The sequence below is a fragment of the Vicia villosa genome, linkage group LG7 (genome assembly GCF_029867415.1).
Source record: "Vicia villosa cultivar HV-30 ecotype Madison, WI linkage group LG7, Vvil1.0, whole genome shotgun sequence".
NCBI classification, from domain to species: Eukaryota; Viridiplantae; Streptophyta; class Magnoliopsida; order Fabales; family Fabaceae; genus Vicia; species Vicia villosa.
In genome coordinates, this window is record NC_081186.1 from 127,608,453 (window position 1) to 127,628,829 (window position 20,377).

Below are 20,377 nucleotides of genomic sequence, written 5' to 3' on the forward strand. Positions count from 1 at the left end.
TGAAATGACCATTATATTGGACGATGTTTCTTGTCATCTTCATTTACCCTGTAGGGGTGAGTTCTGAGACCTTGCACAAGGTTTCACTGATGATGATGCTATTAATCTTGCTATTAATCTGTTGGGTGTTCCCTTGGAGGAAGCATTTGAGAAGGTTCGTACTTGTAGGAGTCCTTATTATAAATTGGATTGGTTAAAAGATATATTGGTGTGTCAGCAAGCTGATAGTAGATTTGACTATGCTGTTAGAGCCTATATGGTGTTTTTGGTAGGTTGCAGCATTTTTGCCACTGTTGATAGGTTGCATTATTTATCACTATTCAACAACTTAATTGATTCTGGATGGCCCAAAAATATCTCTTATAACTTCTGGCTTATTTTTTCTACTCCAGTAAACGTAATATGAATCCTCTATCACCTTAAACAAATGTTGCATTTCTGTTCTATGACCCCTGATGTTTTTTTGTAACTTACTCTTATGTTTATATATTTGCGTGATCCTAGAAAGATTCTTCGGATCTCATTCTTGCAATGCCAATAGTATGTGTCTTGGTGGAACATATCGTTTTGTTAAATCAACGATATATTGTTGTTTATCTACATTTAGTCGACCTACAAACGAATGACCTTCAAATCTATCAGGTAAACCATGGTTGTGAAGTCCACATTTTACATCAATTTTCCGTCCCGAACCATATTTTGACAGTGTTGACTTAATTTTGAATGGACCGCCATATTTCTTAGTAGCACTTTGTGTTACACTATCTCATTCTTTGTATTTGTCACCTTTATCATAACCAAATATTACTTTGTCACTTCTTCCTTTCTTGCCTGTTTTGGTATCTGAATGAGTTATTATAACCGTCACTTTATCCCAGATTCCAAGCTCTCTAATCCACCTTATTGCCTCTTCTCATGTAGCAAATTTTTGTGTAGTTGAGAATATATAAGTGGTATCTACTCATATCTAGTTTTTATCGCATGTCATCAAAGGAATATCCATGCCTGTTAATTATAGATATAAAAAAGAATGAAAAAAACATTAAAAAAAAACAAACCGTAATACGTATAACCCAGTAATCTGGTTAGTAAGAAAACATCACTGGAAAACTTAAGTGAATGTTATTCGGTTAGTAGAAGAGCATAACCGGAAATGGTTTAAAAACATTGTTTTTAAACTTAGACAGGTTATTGACATGGTCAATCTATTGGATCACAAGATTACTGACCGGATCACATGATTAAAAATTTAAATTTATACAAATTAAAAATAAAAATATTTATAAAATAAAATTTTTAATATAAATTTCATAACTATAAATTATTATAAAATTATTAATGCAATTAAGTTAATAACATTCTTATTTTTCAACATTCAAACATAATAAATTTTAAATACTTTTTAAAATCACATATAAAAGAATTATAAAATAAATTAAATTCTAAATATAGTGAACAAGAAAACACTCACAAATAAGTCATAATAATACACTACAATAAGTTTCAAAAGATTTTGTAAATGTGAGAGATCCGATCACATAATTACAAATTAAAAATTAAAAATATTTATAAAATAAATTTTTTTAATAAATTTCATAACTTATAAAATTATTAATGCAAATAAATTAATAACAATCTTTAATTTTAACATTCAAACATAATAAATTTTAAATATTTTTAAAAATCAAATATAACGCAATTATAAATTAAATTAAATTCTAAATATAGGCAACAAGAAAATAGACACAAATAAGTCATAATAATACAATACATTAAATTTTAAAAAAAATTTACACGACAAAATTCGTTACCATTAGACTAATGTTCCTTTTGTTAATATTGTTTACATGTTAAATATATATTACATACTTGCTTTTTGACATATTAATAATAAACTATTATTTAAATATTTATTTGGGTATTTAAATACCATCCAAACATGTTTATGAGAGTTGATTTGAAATAATATGGTGACTAGGAATATGAATAATGATTATATCAATTGTACACATTTTTTTAGGTATTTAATTATCATCCAAACATATTGAATACCATTCAAACACATTTAATCATATGATTACTTCAAAATTTTATTGGAACCCAGCATGCCTCCATGGAGGTTGGAGGAAAAATGTTGATAGAAGATTTTTCCTCTTTCTCTCTTCCAAATTCGTCGCCCCTCCCTCTCACCAAACCTTCCATTTTCTAATTTTCTTGTGTTTAGAAAGAAGAAGGTGTGGTGAATAATGAGGAAATTTGAGTAGAAGTTTGTATAAACAGGCATGTGTGGATAAATGGTAACATGATTATAATTGGATTATTACAATTTTTTTAATATTTTGACACCTTAGTTTATCAGTGTGTAATCTTCAATCCAAATATGGTTTCAAACATAAAAAAAAAAAAAAAAAATACAGTTATGAACATAACAATATTCGTTAAATAAATAGAAGATAGAACGCTCGACTAATAAGCAATTTTGTCAGTCACATTTGTCATGGTTTCCATAGTTGTACATAAATATTGTACAATTTATTAAATCGGGAAAATTTATCTTGCCACCTCCTATTTTATATATGTCATCCATCTAAGTATGGCGTTTTTATCAAATTATCCCGATAAAATATCAGATATTTTGAAATTTTTGATATCATTTCAGGGACAGAGCCACCTACAAAACTATGTAGGCCTATGCCCCCACTACATAATGATATACTACTACTCCTTCCATATTAATGATAATATATATTGAATTAAATACTTAATTCATTTTAAAATATACTCCACAATAGTAAAAAGCTTGAAAATGCTGAATGTTTTCTTTTTGGGTCAAGATGCAGGATGTTTTTATCTTAACTTTTTGATTTTATATTCTTAGAATAAAGAAAAATTAATAATCAAGTGAAGATAAAATATATTGTATAATTATAAACAGATAATAAGAAAACCATTAATATTTGTAAAATATTAAAAATTATAAAAAATAATTAAAAAAATTTATAAATAATATTTTTCTTTTAGCATTAAAAATTATAAATTTTTCTCCCACAATTTAAAATTTCTGGCTCCATCTCTGACTGTACCAAAATTTTTATATAAATATCAAAAAATTTGTTGGATTTACCAATTCACTGTATCTGATGCTACATACCAAAAATTTAAAATTTCTGGTATGTAGCAGCGGTTAAAATTTATACCTGAAATTTAAAATCTTTGGTATATGAAAAAATATCAGATATTTTAAATTTCCGGTGTGACTTCAGTTCATTAAAATATCGGAAATTCTAGGTTTTAAAGAAATTTCCGGGGCACACCGGAAATTTCAGGTTGTAAAGAAATTTCCGGTACACACCAGAAATTTAGAATTTCTGATATTGATTTTCTATCGAAAGTTCATAAATTTCTAGGACGGGGTAACGAATTTTGTAAAATTATCGGAATTTTAAAAATTTCCGGTAAATGGACACCGAAATTTTTTTAAAAACAAAGAATTTCCAATATCGGCCAAAAATTTACTCTGCGGTATCGAAAATTTACTTTTTGATAATTTTGACAACAGTAATTTTAATTAGATAAGATAAAAATTTTGAATAAATTGTGTCGGGACATTTTAGAAATAATATAAAATGAAAGTGGCATGTATAACTTAGGATGGCAAGATAAATTCGGTTATATTTCTACTATTATTCATTTCTTTTCACATTGTAAAACCTTCATAAAACCATTTTTACTTGGAATAAAGTCCAACATATGTAATATAAGGCATAAATAAATAGACATACGTTTCGTTTCATGTATAAATTTAGAGATTCTTCAAAATATTTATGACTGATATATGGTTTGTTTGGTAAAAATAACGGTTGACTGATAAGTTATCTGATAGTTTGTAGCTTATGGCTGATGACTGATAGCTTATAGTTTATAGCTGATGGTTGAGACTGATAGCTGATAAGTTAATTTAAGTGTTTGGTAAAATTGGCGGGTCAACTAACTTATAAATGTAAAATGACATAAAAGTTATTTAATATATAATTATTTTATTTTAAATTAAAATAAATTATAAAGGATAAAAGTGGGTTTTTGTAAATAATAAGGATAAAAAAGGAAGAAAAATGATAAGCTATAAGCTATAAGCTAAAACTCAATTTGAAATAGCGTCTGAAAAATAAGCTATAAACTAGCAAAATAAACTATAAGCTCGTAATGACAAGACCATTATCAAACAGATCTAAATTATCATTTGAACTTATAAGCTATAAGCTATAAACTCAAAAATATGTCTTACCAAACATACTCATAATCATTATTTATGCTTCTTAGTCACCATATTATTTCAAATCAACTTTTATAAGATTAAATATGTTTGGATTGTATTAAATATGTTTAGAAGGTATTTAAATACCAACATAAATATTTAAATAATAATTTATTATTAATATGTCAAAAAATAATCTAGTATGTAATATATATTTAACATGTAAACAATATAAATAAAAGGAACACTAGCCTAATGGTTAAGAATCTTGCCCGGTTATGCTTGTTGGTGCACAATGAATAAAGATGGTGACAAAGAGAATAATAGAATAACGGCGCAAAAGAGATGAGAGAATAAATGTTGTATTCTACTATTAATGATAGCTATTACAAGGCTATTTATAAGAAAAGAAAATCTTGCCACATAAGCCCTAAAACAGTAAACTTAGTGAACAAGTCTAAGGTACAAACATTACAGTACTACAAAAATACTAAAGTACCCTTACTACTAAACAGCTAAGCTAATGGGACCCAGATAACATCTTCTGGTCAATACTATCTTCTGAGTAACCATCAGAAGATCAGTCCATCTTCTGAATATTGAATTACTCTTCAATACCATCCCTTAATTCATATTCTTCAATCAAAACTGACAACGCCAATTCCATCCCTCAAGAGCAGAAATTGATCCGTCTTGATCGCCTTTGTCAGAACATCTGCCACTTGCTTCTGAGTGCTACAGTGCATAACTTCTAATGTTCCATTCTGGACTTGGCTTCTCAAGAAATGATACTTAGTCTCAATATGCTTGCTTCTTCCGTGTAACACCAGATTCTTGGCAAGATTGATTGCAGACTTGTTATCAATCATCATCTTCAGAGGCTTCTTCACCCTAATCTTCAGGTCTTCTAATAGATTCAGAAGCCACACAGCTTGACATGCAGCTACAGCGCCTGCGATGTACTCAGCTTCACAGGTTGATAGAGCAACAATAGGTTGCTTCTTGGAACTCCAAGAGATAGGGCCTCCCAGAAACATGAACAAATATCCAGAAGTACTCCTTCTATCAACTCTGTCTCCACACCAATCAGAATCAGAATAACTCAATAACTCTGATTCTTCCTTTCTCCCAGAAGGAAACAATATGCCAAACTTCAGAGTTCCCTTGACATATCTCAAGACTCTGACAGCAGCTTGGTAATGGGACCACTTAGGTTTACTCATGAACCTACTAACCAATCCAACTGCATAGCATATATCAGGCCTGGTATTACACAAATACCTTAGAGAACCAACCAGCTGTTTGAATACCGTAGCATCAACATCTTCACCTTCAGAATCAGAGTCCAACTTCTGATTCACTTCTGACGGTGTAACAGCAGCTTTGCAATTCTCCAACTTGAATTTCTTCAGAAGTTCTAACTCATACTTCAACTGATGCAGAATGATACCATCTTCTGAGTACAGAATCTCCATCCCTAGAAAATATGACATTTTCCCAAGGTCTGTAATCTCAAACTCATTCATCAGCACCTTCTTGAACTTCATCAGATCTTCTGGACAACTCCCCGTAAGCAATATGTCATTAACATAAAGACACAACAGAATCATATTGCATCCAGAATGTTGCACATAAACTCCATATTCCATCTCACACTTCTGAAACCCTTGCTTCTTGAAAAATGAATCAATTTTCAAATTCCAAGCTCTGGGCGCTTGCTTCAATCCATACAGAGCTTTGTGTAATTTGTACACCATCCCTTCCTTATTCTTTTTCACAAAGCCAGGGGGTTGTGACACGTATACCTCCTCTTGTAATGGACCGTTCAGAAATGCAGACTTTACATCCAGATGCATCAAGGACCAACCTCTGTTCGCAGCTAACGCAATCACCAGTCTGATTGTTTCATGTCTAGCTACAGGAGCAAACACCTCAAAGTAATCTAGTCCAGGTTTCTGAAGAAAACCTCTAGCCACTAGCCTTGCTTTGTGTTTACCAACTGATCCATCTGGCTTCAACTTTACTTTGAAAACCCATCTGACGCTGATGGCTTTCTTCTTCTTTGGAAGTTCTGTCAGCTTCCAAGTTTTGTTTCTTTCTATAGCCTCAAGTTCTTCTTTCATGGCATTCAGCCAGACCTTCTTCTTGAGCGCTTCTTCTATACTCAGTGGTTCAGAATCTACTAACATGGCGCACTGAATGACCTCTCCTTCTGAGTCAACTTCTGTGTCTTGCAACATGTCAAAATCTGCAAACCTTCTTGGTATAGTTCTGACTCTTTGTGGCCGCTGAGCTACTTCAGAGTCAGCTACTCCAGAGTCACCACCTCCATGATCATCTCCAGAAGCTTGTCCTCCAGACCCTATGTCTTCAGAGTTTTCCCTTCTAGAATCATGACTACCACCAGACTCTGGATCATCATCAGAATCTGGATCAGAATCAGATTCTCCATCTGACTCATCTTCAGAAGATGCTTCATCTTCTAACTCGTTTTCAGAAGATTCTTCATCTTCTGACTCTAATTTTTCTTCAAAAGTTATCTCTACATCAGAAGTTGGTTGAGACTTTCTCCAATCCCAAACTTCTGATTCCTTCACAATGTCGTCTCTGCTGGCTTCAACTTTGTTAGTCTCTGGACAATAGAGCTTGTATGCACCTGTACTGTGGTACCCCACCAATAACATCACTTTGCTTCTATCATCCAGCTTCTTCCTTCTAGCTTCTGGAACGTGTTTGTAACACACAGAACCAAAAACCTTCAAATGACTAACACTCTGTTTCTCTTTAGTCCACTTCTCTAAAGGAACAATTTCCTTCAGCCTCTTTGTTGGACACCTGTTGAGCACATATGCTGCAGTAGCAACAGCTTCTCCCCATAGATTATGAGGAAGCTTCTTCTCTTTAAGCATACTTCTCGTCATATCAAGCAAAGTACGGTTTCTACGTTCAGCAAGACCATTGTGTTGAGGAGTATAAGGAGCAGTAACTTCATGCTCAATTCCATTATCATCACAGAACTTCTGGAATTCTGTAGAGTTATACTCGCCTCCACCATCCGTTCTGAGAATCTTTATCTTCTGACCACTCTGCTTCTCAGCCTTCACCTTGAACTTCTGGAATTCTGTAAACACCTCATTCTTAAACTTAATGAGAGTTACCCACGTCATTCTTGTGAACTCATCCACAAAAGACACAAAATACCTATTTCCTCCAAGTGAAGGTTCTGGAAATGGTCCACATACATCAGAGTGCACTACTCCCAGAGCATGCTTTGCTCTTGGAGCAACTTCTGATACAAATGGCAATCTGGGTTGTTTGCCTTTCATGCATACCTCACATGACTTCTCAGGCTTTACAATCTTAGGAATGCCACGTACGAGCTTCTTAGAACTTAGATGCCCCAGACTTCTATAGTTCAAGTGCCCCAACCTCTTGTGCCACAGCTTACTATCACCTTCTGAGCCTTTAGCACTCAGACACTCTGTTTCAGCTGTTTCTACATTCACCTTGAATGTTCTGTTGATTCCCTGTTCAGATTGCATAATCAACTTCTGATTGGAATCATACAACTTCAAGAGGTTGTTCTTCATAACAACTGAGAAACCTTTCTCAATGAGCTGACCCACACTCATCAGATTGCTTCTGATTCCAGGAACATACCAAACATCCTTGATCAAAACAGTCTTTCCATTCTTCACTTTGGCTTTGACATATCCCATACCTTCTGCATATAGGTACTTATCATCAGCACATCTGATCTTTGTCCTCCTTTTAGAGTCAAAATCTATCAGCCATTGTTTGTTTCCAGTCAAGTGATTTGAACACCCAGTGTCCATATACCACCATTCTGACGAACATCTTTTGTCCGACTCTGAAGCCATCAATAGCACTGGTTCATCATCTGATCCTCCTCTGGCTATATTTGCTTCTTCTGATCTCCTTCCTTTGTTTGCCAAACAGTCTCTAGCAAAATGGCCAAATTGTTTGCAACAGTAACATTGAACTTTCTTCTTATCCTTTCCCTTCTGATATCTCTTCTCATCAGAAGTTGAGGCTTCCTTCTGGAATATATCACCACGTCTATGCTTCTGGTCCTTCTTGACAAAAGAAGCCTTCAGAGCTTGCTCAACTTCTCTCTCAGAAGTTCTCTCAGTCAGACGCAACTCTTGTGCTTCTAAACTGCTTTGTAACTCTTCTATTCTCATGGTTTCCAGATCTTTAGAATGTTCAATGGATACAACAATATAATCAAATTGAGGAGTAAGTGACCTCAATATCTTCTCTATGATTACTTGTTCAGAAAGAGTTTCTCCACAAGCCTTCATCTCATTAGTGATCACAATCACTCTAGAGATATACTCAGAGACTTTCTCATTGTTCTTCATGTTGAGATTCTCATATTGCTTTCTCAGGGATTGAAGCTTCACCTTCTTCACTGATACGTCACCACCGTAACACCTGACCAGTATATCCCACGCCTCCTTTGACGTCATAGAATCAGCAATCTTCTCAAACACATTCACATCCACACACTGATGGATGAAGAACAACGCCTTTTGGTCTCTCTTCTTCGTCTCTCTCTGCGCTTCTCTTTGTTCTTCCGTTGCATCCGCTGCAACCGGAATATATCCTCCAGTGACAAGATCTAGAACATCTTGAGCAACAAATAATACACGCATTTGAATCATCCATCTATTCCAGTTTTTACCATCAAGAACTGGAAGTTTGGTATTCAAGTTGCTTCCACTCATCTTTAAACTTGTGCAGACAAAAACAGATTTCACTCACACTCACACAGTGTTTCCCAACCCACAAACAATCAAGAAAAATGTGATTCAACACAACTTTGTTTCCCAGAAACAAAATCAATCACACAGTCACACAAACTCACGTTCACTCGTGTTTCCCTGTGTTTGGAACCGGAGCTCTAGATACCAATTGTTGGTGCACAATGAATAAAGATGGTGACAAAGAGAATAATAGAATAACGGCGCAAAAGAGATGAGAGAATAAATGTTGTATTCTACTATTAATGATAGCTATTACAAGGCTATTTATAAGAAAAGAAAATCTTGTCACATAAGCCCTAAAACAGTAAACTTAGTGAACAAGTCTAAGGTACAAACAGTACAGTACTACAAAAATACTAAAGTACCCTTACTACTAAACAGCTAAGCTAATGGGACCCAGATAACATCTTCTGGTCAATACTATCTTCTGAGTAACCATCAGAAGATCAGTCAATCTTCTGAATATTGAATTACTCTTCAATAATGCTTAGGTACTGTGTTGAATTCCATTGGTAACAAAATTCAGAATGTTTTACTATCCAAAACAGCAAAAATACATTTTACACGTGACGATGAATCGGTCAGATCAAACTGATTTTTAGCGAATTAATTGCAATCATGGTCATATAATATTATCGGACCGTTCTATCTTTCGGTTCCCAGTCTAACCGATTCGACCCATCCGTTCCGATCAAGTTTTAAAACACTGTTCAAAAGTGCCCCTTTACCATTTATAGTATATTCTTTATCTATCTTTTAACAATTAAGTAATATCAATCTCACATTTTGGGAATCTTATTTTATAACTAGAAATCAAATAGACCCTACCTTAGTCAAATGAGTAAAGTTAGTAACAACTCACAATAGAATGATAATGAGGTTCCAAGCATACTATGTAGTGGACTGGACCCTTTCCTACTAATTTTTCTTCCATATAGTATATCTCTAAATTGCATGGAAGCTTCATAGATGAACAGCAATGCACGTTTCACGAAGGTTTATGCGCTTTTTGCATGGTCCTAGATCATGGTAGACAATACTCTCAACTTGCTAAAACAACGTGAATGTTGTGTTGGATTTAAACTTACAGTCAACTAATAGCTGTATTCTCCCAAGTCAACGTAATTGTAGTAATTTGCGTGTTTTCAAGATCTCTTCCCATTGTCAAAGCCTTGTAGATTATAGGACTAAATGTGATTACAATTATTTTTTAATCTTTTGTTTTGCATACATGTAAATGATTTATGGTTAAATATTCATGCACGCTAAGAGTGAGTTATTATATGTACAACTAGGATTTCAAACAAAATGTTAATGCCAAATAAATTATTGTGGTCGGTTCTAGACTACAACACAAAGAGTTTGAATAAGTCTAGACTCTAGACATGTGAGCTAGCTTAAATAGGACCTTGAGGCAAGGCAAGAAAAGGGTGCAACCGTGTAATATTAATATTATTTGGCTTAAATATTCATAAATATTCAATTGGTACATATAGTTACCGTGTTTTTTATTTTCGTTTCTATATATATTATTTTTAGAAATGATTCTTAAATGTTAAATTTTTTTTGGTTTTAGTCCCTAAAACTAAAATCTGCAAGAAATTTCGAAGGAAAATTCGTAGAAAACTTGCAGATTTTACTGCGGATTTTAATTTTATGGACTAAAGCAAAAAAAAAAAACTCAATATTTAAGGACGTTATTTAAGAAAAAAAATACAAGGACGAAAACCAAAAACACGTTAAATTACAGGGACTAAAAGGGTATTTAAACCATATTATTTTATTATTTATTTAAATAACTAAATAAATTTATAATTTTATGAAAAATTAAATAACTTAATATTTTTTTTTAAAAATGCAAAAAATAATTATAATATTTTATATACATAAATATTTAAATTATAATATTTACTAGAGAAATGTAATTAGAAATAGATACATAATATTCATAGACACATTCTCTAGAAATTTTAAAAAATTGAAAAAAATAGAGAATAAATCTAAATAATATTTGTGAAATTGTTTACTCTATTATGATTTTTATCTTAACATGTTATATTATATGATTTTGATATGTTACAACTCTTGACATGTGTTATATATGATTTTGAATATTTTATTGTTCAAGTTTTAAAATATTTTTAGGATATAATTTATGAAATTTAAGTGCGTTATCAAAGATATAAACCCCGCCACTGTAAAACACCATTTAGAAGCGGTTTTAGTATTGTTTGGATTAAATAATTTGAAATGTATTATTGAATTCTTTTCGGTGGTTTAGATTTCACCTTCTCCTTATCCATACCAAATTAGAATAAACTAACTTTAGCTGTAATTTACTACAACAAGGTGAATCCTCTTCATATTTTTGAATCAATGTTGATGTTATATTGTCTGATTTGAAGCACCAAGTAGATCAAATGAATTTCAATTTCAACCATTGCGACACAACAAGGGTGGTAAATATTGATTATTGTTGTTCATTGGTCGACAATAATATCAAAATCATGGTTTCAATATTTGTCCAGTATCTATAATATAAGAAAATTAATTGTCGTGGAAAAGTCAAAAATACCCTTTTTTGATTTTTTGACACCACATTAAAATTGTGGTTTTTTGGTCTTTGCGCCAAAAAGTTCTTAACTTTATTATTAAAATAATACAACTCTTATATTTTATCAAACTTATCAAATCTCTCTCCTTTCTCTATTTTTTTTCTATTTCATCATTTTCTGACTTCTTTCTTTCAAAAAAAAAAATATTATTATTGATATATATTTTTTTATATACGAAAAATGATATTTATGATTGAAATATTTTTTAATAAAAAATGATATACGGGGAAATTTTATTCAAAAAAATATATTATTGATATAAATATTTTTATATACGAAAATTTAATATTGATCCAAATTTTTTGTAAATGCTACTAAAATAAAAATAATATTTGTATACGGAAAAAATATATTATTTACGAAAAATGGTATTTATGATCTAAATATTTTTTATTCAAAAATGATATACTGGAAAAAATCTACAATTGATCTAAATATTTTTATATACGAAATTTACTATTGATCCAAATATTTTTGTAAATGATACCTAAACAAAAATGAAGTTTGAATACGAGAAAAAAATCTATTATTGATCTAAATATTTTTATATACGAAAAATGTTATTTATGATCCAAATATTTTTTATTCAAAAGTGGAATAAGCCAAAAAAATTATTATTGATCTAAATATTTTTAGATACGAAAATTTGATATTTATCCAAATATTTTTGTAAATGACACCTAAACAAAAATAATATTTGTATATAAAAAAAATCTATTGTTTACGAAAAATGATATTTATGATCCAAATATTTTTATTTCAAAATGGTATACGGGAAAATAATCTACTATTGATCTAAATATTTTTATATACGAAATTTATTATTGATCCAAATATTTTTTGTAAATGATACCTAAACAAAAATGAGGTCTGTATACGGGAAAAAAATTTATTATTGATCTAAATATTTTTATATACGAGAAATGGTATTTATGATCAAATATTTTTGATCCAAAAATGGTATACGGGAAAAAATCTATTATTGATCTAAATATTTTTTTATACGAAAATTTAATATTGATCCAAATATTTTTGTAAATAATACCTAAATAAAAATAATATTTGTATTATTGTTTACGAAAAATGTTATTTATGATCCAAATTTTTTTTATTCAAAAATGGTATACGGGAAAAAAAAACTACTATTGATGTAAATATTTTTATATACGAAATTTACTATTGATCCAAATATTTTGGTAAATGATACATAAACAAAAATGAAGTCTGTATACGGGAAAAATCTATAATTGACCTAAATATTTTTATATACGAAAAATGGTATTTATGATCAAATATTTTTGATCCAAAAATGGTATACGGAAAAAAAATATATTATTGATCTAAATATTTTAATATACGAAAATTTAATATTGATCCAAATAATTTGGTAAATGATACCTAAACAAAAATAATATTTGTATATGGAAAAAAAATCTATTGTTTACGGAAAAAATGGTATTTATGACCCAAATATTTTTTATTAAAAAATGGTATACGGGAGAAAATTTATTATTGATCTAAATGTTTTTATATACGAAATTTACTATTGATCCAAACATTTGTAAATATTACCTAAACCAAAATGAAGTCTATAAATGGTATTTATGATTAAATATTTTTAATCCAAAAATGTTATACTGGAAAAAATCTATTATTGATTTAAATATTTTTATACACGAAATAATCAATTATTTATCTAAATTTTTTTCTTTTTTAACATTTTTATTTTAAATAAATGATGTATCAAAATTCGCGTAATCGAACAATATTGAACATTAACAGAAAGCTGGAGTTACTGATGAAAATATTTTTTATTAACAAGAACATGAGGTTACTTATTACAATATTGAGTATTAACGGGAACATGAAGTTACTTATCATAATATTGAATATTAACGAGAACATGAAGTTACTAATCACAATATTGAATATTAACGGAAACATGAAGTTACTGATCACAATATTAAATATTAACGGGAACATGAAGTTACTGATCACGATATTGAATATTAACGGGAACTTGAAGTTACTGAATAAAATATTTAATATTAATACGAACACAAAGTTACTGATCAAAATATTGAATATTAACGGAAACATGAAGTTACTGATCAAAATATTTTGAAATTAACGGGAACGAAGTTATTGAGCAAAATATTAAATATTAACGGGAACATGAAGTTACTGATCAAAATATTGATTATTAACGGAAACGTGAAATTACAAAAGGCTATTAAGACACAATTTAATTTTGGTGATTTCAATTTTGTTCCAAATTTTCTTCAGACACAATTTAATGTTAATTGTCCTTTTTTTTTTCCATAAAATGTTAATTACTTTTAATATAATTTTTTTCTATTAAAAAATGTACATTTGAAACAAATGCGTGTCTCGTACCAGAACCCGTGCGAACGCACGGGTTTGTTACTAGTTATTCCTTGAGAATAATCGAGTTAAATACTTCTCTGATCAAATTTATTGATATTACTTGTTCAAACTTAATTTGTTCTAAAACATTTGATGAGATCATTATGAATATGATTTAGCTCGATAGAGAAGTAATTAATTTGTATGGACTATGATCGTGTTTGTATTTTATTAATATTTTTAATTATTCACAATTTATTTATTGGCATAATGAGGCTACCTCGAGAAATTAACATGTCACCCTCCAAATCTATGAAATGACCAAAATGTCCAACCATTTTTTATTATCACATTTTATCAAATTTACATGAGGAATCGGACATTTTAAATTTTTGGACGATACCGGAAATTTCAAGTGCATAGCAAAAATTTGGCGAAAATAAGTAAGTTTTACGGTATTTTTAGTGAAATTCCCGGTATTTATACTGGAAATTTTGAAATTTCTGGTAATTTTATTTACTAATTTTCATACCATATTTTTTTAAAATTGTAATTTTCTTGATTTTTTTTTAAATTTTGCAGTGAGGACCAGAGGCAAGGATGGCTCAATTGCGAGACGGGTCACAAATATAGTAAGTGTTGTTGCTCGAGCTGCTGATGAGGCGCATGCGTCTGAGTTACGTGTTGGGTGTCTTCCTCCGACCGGTTCTAACCAGATACTGATGGTGGAGCAGCAGGCGGTGAGGGGGTTTCGCGTACCTCGGCGCCAGACTGGTAGAGTGTCCACTACCGTGGAGAAGGAGGTGGTTCAGGTTGGGGAGTCGGTGCCTGAGGTTGAGGAGCCATATGGCTAGACACTTCCCTGACAGGTGTCTACGCCAGTATGGTTATATACAGGGCATCCCATGTCCGGTCCTAGAGGTTCTAGTTGGTGGCATTAATCGATGGTTTCAAAGTCACATCATCTGCCCCCTGTGAGATCACTATTACATTTGAGGTTCAGTAGCCTGGATAGTGCAAGGATGGATACCATGAGTGGTTCCTCAGTGTGTCACACTCTAGGGTCATACCACATGCCGCAACATTTGATATTCTAGAGCCTTCACGTACCAAGGATTCTTCCGATGGAGCTAACGGATGACTCTGGACGTTTCAGACACTTCATTATGTCGTCCACGGATCTTCGGATACGCGCGTCCAACTCGATTGGACCTTTAGTTATCCTACGGCGAAATGATTTCCACACGGCCTTCACATCTTCATCATTCGTCAACTCGATTAAGTTGTATTTCACCATTCCATTTGTATCAATCTAGTCCTCCCGAAACTCGATCTTTGTCACCCTTCTGTTATCGGAATCAGGCAGCAAATTGTTCAACGTTTCTTTCAAGGTGGCAAAGGATTTGGTGTCATCTGGAATCTTGGTTTGAACAACAGGGTTTCAGCAATTGAAATACACAAATACTTTTATCAAATACTAAGGAAGTGACATTTTGTTGAGATATGTTATCTAATAAGACTCCTATTTATATAAATGGTGGTGCATTCTAGATCACACATATGTGTCGGTGCAACTAGGACCCTCTAAAAGTGTCGGAAAATCTCAACCGTTGAAAAACCAAATATTGAAACATACCGAAAATTTCAGTTAGTTGTACTGAAATTTCCGGTACTGACAGGAAATTTTGAAATTTACGGTATACCGGAAATTTCATTATAACTGAAAATTTCGGTATGTCGTACCGGAAATTTCTTTATAACTGAAATTTCCGGTATATAATACCGAAAATTTGGTTGGGTATACCGGAAATTTCGTACGAAAATTCTTTGTATCTCATCAAGGGTAAAATTGGAATAACAAAATATGGGGGTGTGACATGTATAATATAAAGGATGGCATGTAGAATTCTCAGCTACCTCGCATAAACCCAGTGAAAAGGATTAGTGAAAAAGTCCAAAACCATAAGTTTGATCAAATGTTTACTCAATTAGGGGATACTCTTTGCACCCTTATTGATTCTCCCCCACCATCATAAAATGTTTAAAATATTTTTAGAATTCGAAAATGCATCTTCAAACACATTTCATACACACATTTTAGTATTTTGCAAGAGAAACAATTTTATTGTTTTCAAAAATATTATTCAAAAATATATCTTCGAATTTCGAATATACACTTCCGTAAAAACTACTGTATCTCTTAACACTTATCTCCGTTGACAAAATTAGCACTTTTATTCATAGCCTCCCCTATCACTTTTGGAGTGCCTCCGTGCATTTACGGATTTTTGAGCGTATGGAATACATAACTAAGGGTGGAAAGAGCAATCCTCCTCAATTAGTCCCTAAACGTTGGAATTTGAAGAAACTTGCTCGCCGAAGATTTTAATGGTGATATTTCAATGGGACTAAAGCACGCGTTGAAATATGCATTGCTCGTTAAATTCTCGCTCTTTTGCTAAACAAAACATGTTTGTTAAACCCAGGGTCGGCCCTGTGGGAATGCAGGAAGTGCCACCGCACAGGGCCTCAAATGTTTTGGGGCCTCAAAATTATATTTGGGCCTAACTAAAAATATACTCATGTATATATTAAATATACAGCATTCAGTTAAAGTAGTAGTAATGGAAAGTAGTCTAGTGGTAGAGTAAGTAGGTTTCATGCTGAAAGGATGGGGATTACGGACTTTAGTTCGATTCTCGCATACCAAATTTTTGCTATTTAACCTTTTTAGTTCAACAACAAAGTGGCCCAATATCCCTATTTCAAAACAACAAATTAACCTACAAAACAATTTAGGATTTAAAATTATGTTTTAAAAACATGTGAAACTATAATAACTAAAGTATAAGTTTATTTATTTTTTTTTTATATTACTTTAAGTATTTTATTATTCGTTTTAATTTCTTAAATTTTAAAATATCACTTACATTTTATGTTATTTTAAACAGATTTTTCTAAAGAAAAGTTATTTTTGAGTTGTATTGTTTTAAAAAATAATGTGGTTTTGATTATATTAAAATTTTAATAGTAAAATTTTAAATAAATAGATGTCAATATTATTCTATTTAATTTATAAAATTTAACTGAAAGTAACTTCTAATATTTTTTTTTAAAAAAAGTTTTGTCCGTACACTTTTAATTTGAGTTTAATTTTTTTTTTAAAATAAAAACTAATGACCTTTTAACAAAATATTATTATTAAATATTTTATGATATTTTATTTGACTTATTATGTTAGTTTTTTTATAAAAAAAATATATTATTCATTTTTCTTGATAATATGTTAAAAAATAACAAATATATTATTATTTATATGAAAAATTATATTTTTAAAATTAGAACAGGGCCTCTAAAATGTTCGGGCCGGCCCTGGTTAAACCCACTTTCATCACTATCCCTTTTGCTTTTCCTTCTTACAAGTATCTGGTGTGACACTTTTCTTATGTACACTACTATTGTTGTTTTTAGCAACTTTTTCTTAAAATTTTCACACTTTTCTACATAAATGCATCTTCCGGTTGAAACAAACAGCAAAAATGAGAATGAATCAATAGACCTCCCAACCTCCCTGCATGGAGCTGAAAGTTCCACCACCGTTAACATGTGCATAATCAAGGATTGCTTCTCTAGCACACCTTTCCCACACTCTTGCTATATCCTTAATCAACAGTGGTTCCTCCATTCTACAAAGATTAAATCTCAGCTTTTCTTTTGCTCTCTCAGATAGAGCTCTCAGGTCATCACTGCACGAAATTCGTAACTACTAAGAACTAGGTGCATAGTTGCTCAAAGGTATAAATGAAAGAGAATAGAATCATAGTCTCTAACCTGACTTTCAACGGCAATTCGTCCAGAATGACAAGAGAGCAAGACGGATAACTTGAAGGAATAAGCAAACGTAGTGGTTCGATCAATGACTGCAGAGCCAATATACATAGTTAATGAGATGAAAATCAAAATCTCGATACGAAAAGTTCGAAATCGAATGTAAAATCATTCACCTTTTTATCAGCTGTAAAGTGAGATACAAGATTCTGATTGATAGTCACTGCATTATACAGGATTTTAACAACTAAACCTTCACTTGGATCAGTAGCTAATCCAACCGCATTTTTAGCATTTTCCTTTTCAGCGATAACCACCTCACAATCGAACAATCGATTGTTTATGTCTTTTATTTCTGCTAAAAGATTATGATTTTCCTGCTAAAGTTAACCATGTGATAGTAAAGTTCTTGTAAGTGAGAAAAGAACAAATAACAATATACTTTTATAGTAGATTTCAATGGTAAAAAAATAAAAAGATTACCACAGTTAGAGAGCGTTTTCCTTTCGTTGTGAAAGAATTCAAGTCAGATTCCGCAATGTAAGTGAACTGATTGAAACCTTTACGCATGCTAGGAGTGTCAAAGGTGGTTGCAACAAAGCTGCGAGGCATTTTCCATTCTACGGAACAAATCATTGCAAATCACAATCTTGTTAATGAACATGCATCAATATCAAATGCAAATTAAACACTTTAGTGGCGAAACCGCACCTCCGGGAGTAATGAAGAATGGTAGTCCTTGTTCATCAACCACCTCTCGTATTTCATCATTCAAATGAACCACCTCTTCAATTTCACCAACTGCTGAAACGGATTTCAACTAAAAGCAATATCAGATTCATAGATTTTACTACGTATCAGCACACATATTTTATGCGTCAATGAAAACATAAATAAGGAGCAGACACGAATTTTAAAGGCCAACCGCTCTAATCAGCTTCTGCATTGCATGACTTTGCACTTCAGTGTTGTGAAATCCTTGATTTTGATCATTGCTTTCTCTAATCAAGGGTAAAATCCTCTCAGTGTTTGTCCATTTACCAAATGTTTCAGTTGCCAAAATCCTTGGAGCGCTGTTGTTTACACCAAATTCTTGGAGTGCAATGTTTGTCTGTTGTTTGACAGCATTGCTTTCTTTAATCAAGGGTAAAATCCTCTCAGTGTTGGTCCTTGAACCAACTGCTTCAGTTGCCGAAATCCTTGGAGCATTGTTGTTTACACCACATTCATGGAGTGCAATGTTTGTCTGTTGTTTGACAGCATTGCTCTGGCCTAAGATTGAAATATACAGAAAATAAATGTTTTCTAGAAACCTTACATAGAAGGTCATTTAAAAATCTACAAAAAAGAGTGAACTAATGGTTACCTTTTACAATTGACGATTGATTTATAATACTGTCTTGTGAACTGTCAATTGGCAATGCAACTCGGTGATCTTGAGAAACCATATTGTTCTGCCAAGAAATTCGTTGTTCAATGAAGTTTAGTTTTTCCTAACACTTGCGCTAAATAGTGATAGTTTTGTTCCGAATATTACCGGTTGAGAAAATATAGAATTGGACGGGCCAAACAGTTGCTTGGGTTGCACATCAGATGACTGTTGCCTGTTGGGCTGCTTGTTGAGATGATTTATAGCGCATCGTATATATTCATCTGCTTTACTTGCTTGATCTTTTATATCAGCAGTGATCTGGCTTTTACTCAGTTCAAAAGAATACAAGAATATTTTCCAATTGACTCTTATGTTTAATATGTACGGGCAATCCTCTTGTAGGATCAATCTAAAGAAATTTAATATAAATAGGAAAAATTAGTAGTAAGATCACAAAGAAACTTGCAAATCAGAGTTTTCTAGAATAATATTGATTGAAAAATTCACAAACCTTAAACTCCCTACAACAGTCTCGGTAAAGTGAAGTGACTGTATAGTAATATCTTTGTTTCAGATATTGAAGCTGCAATGAGAAAGCAACACAAAATTCACTGCCAGTCTTTGATTGCCTCTATTTCTGCTTCAAGAAGTAGAAAAGGAAAACATTAGCTTTCGATGACCATGGAAACATTATAGAAAGCATAAGTAAAATATTTCAATATGTAAAGAAGAGAATTCACCTGAGGCAGAAGGGTTAGTGATCTTTTCTTTTACCTCAACAGTCTTCCAAGTCCGTGTATGAATCTTCACTAACCTGTCTGTCACAAAACTAAGGTACTCTTCCTGTAAACAGATTCTGTAGGTAAGTTACTATTGTTTTAAAAAATTATGTTTAGAGATTTTATATAAAGCAGAAGCTAGTATAATTGCGGAAAGGACTTTGTATTAAGAACCATGATTCTATCCGAATCAGTATCAAGAATCAAATAAAAATAAAGGCACACACGTTAATGTTGGATCACAGTTCTAAAAAGTTTGCCACCGAAGAAATTACCGGGTCGAGTCGCGGACTAGGTCGCTCTCTTTAAGACGTTTCGCGGTACTGCCCAAAATTATGCAAAGCAGTCGAACTACCGCGCCGCCTCCAGGA

The 20,377-nt window shown here is 31.8% G+C and overlaps 1 protein-coding gene across 2 annotated transcripts; it reads right to left on the reverse strand.

The window, feature by feature from the left end:
* Window positions 1-17,415: 17,415 nt before the first annotated feature.
* Window positions 17,416-19,624, reverse strand: LOC131618530 (mediator of RNA polymerase II transcription subunit 15a-like). 2 transcript variants are annotated; one of them, XM_058889737.1, is made up of 7 exons: window positions 19,393-19,624; window positions 19,222-19,309; window positions 18,567-19,127; window positions 18,339-18,475; window positions 18,032-18,232; window positions 17,859-17,947; window positions 17,416-17,773 (listed from the first exon to the last, which is right to left on the reverse strand). In XM_058889737.1, exons 4-7 carry the CDS (start codon window positions 18,465-18,467, stop codon window positions 17,578-17,580), a joined length of 615 nt encoding a protein of 204 aa, XP_058745720.1. In that variant the 5' UTR covers window positions 18,468-18,475; window positions 18,567-19,127; window positions 19,222-19,309; window positions 19,393-19,624; the 3' UTR covers window positions 17,416-17,577. The 2 variants fall into 2 exon arrangements, with proteins under 2 accessions (XP_058745720.1, XP_058745719.1); XM_058889736.1 differs by having other exon boundaries at window positions 18,032-18,235.
* Between the last annotated feature and the right edge of the window lie 753 nt (window positions 19,625-20,377).

Bases quoted from the DNA above. Each gene is read 5' to 3' on its own strand.
- LOC131618530 (XM_058889736.1), bottom strand. From the start codon at position 18,467: ATGCCTCGCAGCTTTGTTGCAACCACCTTTGACACTCCTAGCATGCGT. The intron at 17,948-18,031 runs GTGAATGATTTT...TTGGCTCTGCAG, and splicing joins ACTTTACAGCTGATAAAAAG to TCATTGATCGAACCACTACG. The intron at 17,774-17,858 runs GTTAGAGACTAT...AATTTCGTGCAG, and splicing joins GAATTGCCGTTGAAAGTCAG to TGATGACCTGAGAGCTCTAT.